The 6,000-nt window shown below is 28.6% G+C and overlaps 1 protein-coding gene across 2 annotated transcripts in view; it reads left to right on the top strand.

Moving 5' to 3' along the window:
* Nucleotides 1–204: 204 nt before the first annotated feature.
* NST1_4 (Stress response protein nst1) overlaps nucleotides 205–6,000 on the top strand; it is a gene marked incomplete at its 3' end in the record, with an annotated part of 29,329 nt that continues 23,533 nt past the window's right edge. For both annotated transcript variants that reach the window (XM_051214613.1, XM_035730887.2), the window contains exon 1: nucleotides 205–1,496. In XM_051214613.1, coding sequence (XP_051067796.1) covers nucleotides 607–1,496 — 890 coding nt within the window. In that variant the 5' untranslated portion in view covers nucleotides 205–606. The remainder of the gene's footprint in view (nucleotides 1,497–6,000) is intronic.

The raw sequence follows: 6,000 nt of genomic DNA, 5'->3' as shown, positions 1-6,000 counted from the left end.
GAAATTCGAATTGCTTAAAACATTGGCTCGTATAGTGATTGAATGTCTATTTTCATGTCTGTTTATCACTAACCGTCTATCGGCCTAACACGTCTTTACATTAATGTCTGTCTGTACAAATAACTAAATGTACAAAACACACTCGGTGCATAATGTGACTGTCCTACTAAATGTGCATAAAAAGTAAGCATAAAAACAGATGATGAACAAGAGGGGAGGATGAGAGAAAGCAGAAAACCTAACAATCGATGGACAGACAGGAATGTTATTCCCAAAAACACATATATGCTTACAAATTAATATTAATCACTACACTTAAAACGTAGTTTTCTAAAGCAGCAATAATAGCAAATATTGCAGAAGCAAAAACCGTGGAAGACCTTTGCTTTTAGCAATCTTTCGTGGATTGTTTTAAAGAACTTTCGAATATCTTGTTTCACAATCAGTAATACGCTTACAATAACAAAAAATAATAAGTCGTATCTTTATCGGAATTCGTGAAACCAGAACATTTCATTTTCTTTGAAGATTTACTTAACAATTGGTAAACACTTAAAAGAAAAAAATTTCGTAGAGAGCAATTAGTAATATTGTTATTGCTTTCCTATGAATATATTATTCCCTTATTCTATATCAATCCCATTGCTTTCAAATTTTTATGATCATATCATGTCACAACAGAATGTTAACAATTTATCATCACCATATTCTTCTACACCCTCTGCATCATCACCATCATCATCATCATCGGCAATGCTAGCGACCAATTCAACAACATTACCACGTTCATATAATTTAGCTATGGAAATTTTACATACATTAGCTGCACGACAATATAATCAACAGTTGTTAACATCTGATCAGAAAAATTCAATAAACAATAAAATTTCACAAAAATTACCATTTGAATCATTACCACTGAATTTACAAAATTTATCACTTTATTTATTAAATATGACTAATTCTTCATTGAATCCCATTCAAATGAATAATAATAATAATAATAGTAACAATAATAGTAATGATTTTTCAAATCATATCCAATCTACATTAAATAATGATTGGAATAAATGTAATGAAACATTGCCTACTACATGTCGTCAATCTAGAACTGTTATGAATACAATCGATGATGCATTATATACATCAAAAGATAATAATCTTTTAAATTCATACGAAAGATTAGCTGCATGGTCTTCTACACTTTCTAATGCATCACCATGTGCTATTGCAGCATTTCAAAATGCTTTAGCTCAATTAACACTAATGGGTTTATCGTCTTCGTCAACTGCGACAACAACATCTACAACAGTAACCAGTACAAATACTGTAGACTCACAAAATTTATTAGTAGATAAAATATCAAATTTAAATGAATCTGTAAATTCAGTGTTAAATTTATCTAATGATGAAGTAAATAATCATTATTGTAAAAATAATAACTGTGATATACCATTATCCACATCGAATTCAACTGTAATAAATCAAGCAACTATGTAAGTTTTTCTTTACTTGTGAATACAAATGAATTGTATTTTGTAACAATTGTATAAGAATTTCCTATAAACCGATGTATTTTATAAATTATTCATATATGATTCGTTACATGAGGCTTTATTCATGGATTAATATTATTTGAGTGCCATTAACAAATGGTTTGCTTCTATCATAGTGCTCCTACAGCCCTGTTCATCCTTGACCATGCAATAATCGAGTTTTTGACATCAAAGTCATGAATTCTACCTGAATTTTGTGCTGATGATGTCGTTCAGAAGAACGATGGAAGCTCTACGACCAAACTATCCAGCTCAGAGAACGAAATTCCATCAAAATCATGCGATGATCTCCTAGTCTTCAAACTAACAAGCTTAAATCCAGCGGTTCAGATTCTCAATATAATCCTGTCTAGCTAATTCTAATTAATACGCTTGTTTCTTTGTTATCAAAGAGTACAATTATTCCATCTTATAGACAAGAAGTCACTCAGATATATTCAGACACTTTACTTCGACTTATTGTTTTAGTATCTAGTTCACTCGGCTAACTTCTGTAGTTATCATCAGTTACTGTAGAAAAAAATAACAAATATTTCATAAGTAGTCTGATATTTATCTATTGTTAACAGAGTTTCTAATGTTTTAATGTAAATATACTCATATTAAAGACAAAAATATCTAAAACCTAAGCCAAACATACAATTATTCCGTATAGATTATGCGACGTACTTAAGTCAGAATTTTACCGGAGCATATTTGTATACAATATTTTTTTTAAATGACGAAATTTAACCTTGTAAAAAATGACAAAAATCTCTATAAGATTTAACATAACGGTAACGTATACGCATGCACCAGTGGTGTGAGTAAAAGTCACATTCCACAACCATGATAACAATCATTGGACAAGCTCACCTGATGTTAAAAATTTGACAGATTTCTGTTTTTTTCGTATTCTTTCGTAAAGTTCAGAAAATTACGACTCATAATAACAAACATTATTATTATTATTACTTAAATATGTCTGTCCCATTACAATTATTAAATATAAGTGTTGTGTTGGTGTTTACAGAAGTCGTTGCATTCCAGTTCCTCTTTATGAAATTCACTCGATGAATTCTAGTTGTAACACTACCTTGCAAACAAGTCCAGTACATTAAATCTGTACTTGGTGCATGAATTATATTATTTACTGTTTATATTATTTTTCGTTAAATTAGTTATAATAATAATATAATAATATGAAATAACTCAATTGTAACGGAAATTAAGAACTGGTTGGTAAAAGATTTTCAACATATCACTCTTATAGTACTCTAAAATGATGATTTCTCTTGAATAGACTGACATGATTTATTAATTGAAAGTTATTAATGGTAATAAAGAAATATCAGTTTCTTGATTTCATAAAATATCTTTGTATGACGCATTGGATGTATTGAAAGGCCTCTAATGATTATAGTTTCCTATATGAGCTGAATTCTCGTTGTTAGTCTAACTTCATTAAGATTAAATACTTACTTGAATCATATCAGCAAGAAGAAGGTTTATCAGTATATAAAATTCCTTTATACTCAAATTACCTAAAGTATCATAACTTGGGAAGGTTTAATTCAATCAATTTACTGTTTTTAATCCTAGTTTATAGTTATTAAATAAGGTATATACTTAACTGACTGTAAGAACTCTAAGTTTCACTACATACGTAAGATTTTATTAAATTGACTGAATTTTGATAAACAGTCATAAGTTATTTAGTTACTTCTTTAGACAACAATTCACTTCAGTTTTAACAGAAAATTTGTATTTCTAACTTACACTTGACATGACTAAGATTGTAACACATAAACTTATATTTGCTAAATGAGCAAAGTACTCTTTAAAACTAGTCAATTTATTCGTTTTAATATTTTTTAAAATTTTTTAAATGCTTTGATGATCTTCATGTTCATGAATCGAAATCTTCTTTTATTGATTACCAAAAATAAAGATGAAAAAATCTGGTTCATTTAACAGATTTGTATAAATATATAGTGTGCAGAACAAAAAATGAAACACAATTAATTAATTAACAATCTTTTGTGACATATATATATATTCCCCACAATATACACCCTCGCCGTATATACACGCACTTCTGATTATGACTTAATTCACATTCATTGTTATTACGTCTAAACATTAAGAAAAATATTATTTGCATGGAATGATGTTAATTTGAAAAATAATATTTTTATCATCTATGTATAAATGTCATAACATCTGCCTATTTACTTGTCTATTCTATTCATTTCATACCGCTGATTGTTATCAATCGTTTGTAAACATCATTTATTGTTAGTCACCTTTTCAGAAAAAATTCTGACCTCTGTATATATATATATATATATATATATATATATATATATATATATATTTAGTGAACAGGATGTGACAAGAAATTTTTTCAAACATCTCAATCAGATTTTGTAATGGCAAAGTATTTTCATTGAGTATGTTTATCTCATTTTATATAAAAGTAAACTTGTATAAATTTTCTCGCATTCATTATCTCTAGTAATTCGTAAAGTCGACATATATACAGATATATAGATATGGAAGCGGTTACCAAGACAACATGTATACACAGATAAATTTTGAACTTCACGTTTTTCATTTAGACCATTTTTTGCTACATCACTTATTTTATTTTAGTGAATTCATAAGACGATTATGGTCCATTATCAAAAATGTGATTTAAAATAATTACTGTGTATCTGTATGACATATCCTTTCATATAATAACCCTTTATTTATGCATGGAAATAATGAAGTTTCATAATTTGTCAGAGTGAATCAGTAGGGCAAGTAGTTATTACTTAATAATGTGGAGTTTTGGTGCATTCGTGTAAGGTCCTACCTTTTAATCTCCGGGTCACAAATATGAATCTTTTTTCTATGAGACTAGTTTAAAACCTGATTAGTATACATTTTTCCTAGATAAAGTTTTTATGTGAGCCAAGCACACGAAATAATTATTAGTTACTGTGCTACATTTTTGGTTAAGCAAGATCACTATAGTTTATAAAAAAAATATGCTAAAATATAAACCATCCAAGAATCGTGACAATTCATTTTCAATAAAATAAATGCTATTGAACTACACTAGGAAAATTTTAAAATGTCTGACAGACTAATTCAAAGGTACAAACAGTTATAGGCTACAAAGACGGTTATAGTGGTGAATATAAAGCATTTTTGAAGTATATTTCATGCTAGGTGACACTCATCATCAAGGTGGTTTGAAATCTTGAAGAAACTAGTATACGCCGTGAAATTCGAATGACAGTCTTTAAAATCTAGAAGGCTGTTTTACAAGTGATCAATATGAATTGAGTACTCGTTCAGCTAGCCATGTAGTAACACTTAGTTAGTAATTCTAAGTTTTTCTTGGTGAGATAAGATTTATTAGTTCAAAGATTATGCCAAGCTTACTTAAAAATATATATCCTTTTAATTTCAATAATGAAATTCGACATCTATATTCAACATCTTGCGACGGCTTATTTGTGATACTGTTGAAAACCAAGAACCACTAGCTAACAGCTTCCTTATAATATGGAACTTCACGAAATTACTTACACAGGACCATAAAAGGAGCCAAACCCAAGGCCTTCAATTCTCTCAGCCAGTACACAGCTGTTAGGTCAACATGTTGGCGTTCAGTGATCCTGCTCACTAGAAAGAAACAGCTCTTTAGTAATCCTAATTTTTCAATGGCACTTCAAAATGGTCAAACTATGCTGAATGTCATCATTAGAGAGATTAGGTCAACGTTTTGCCTTCACAATATCTAGTCAATAAGTTTTAAGAATTTAAAAGACGTTATTCTGTGGATCTATTCATTTCATTTCTTGAACTATATATATATATATATATATATATATATATATATATATTGACGAAACATGACTGATCGACAAACCAATCTTAAATACTGGTTGAGAATTAAATTATAAATTATAAATCAGGAGGACAAACAATAATCAATAAAGTATAGTAAATAGTTTGTCATTTCATTAAAAACGTAGTACAAAACTTCATTATTTACAAAGAAAGATTTTAACATTCGCGCTGGTTAACATATTGATCCGTTACATACATATTTATTGATTACCAATATTTTTGATTATAGGAAAAAAGAACGAACGAAAATGATTGTACAAATGTTTATGTTTTTTAAAATTTTACTGGGCGCCTTTAATATGTACACATATATATTTAATGCGAAAATGCACAAAGCATAAATTTATTACTAATGCCTATATAACTGTCTATCACTAACAGTCTTTCGTATTGGTGCTATTCGTATTAAAAGAAGTTATAGTATTTTTTTACGGTGTAACAAAAATCAATTTCAACATTTCCATCCTCTTGTCTATCCTTCTTCAAAATAATGTACAGTAATTTTCGTGTGTTTATCTGTGTACACTTATATATTAGCATGTCTATATCTTTTTTATTA

The sequence above is a fragment of the Schistosoma haematobium genome, chromosome 2, assembly GCF_000699445.3.
Source record: "Schistosoma haematobium chromosome 2, whole genome shotgun sequence".
Lineage (NCBI taxonomy): Eukaryota > Metazoa > Platyhelminthes > Trematoda > Strigeidida > Schistosomatidae > Schistosoma > Schistosoma haematobium.
This window is presented reverse-complemented; position numbering and strand designations above follow the sequence as displayed.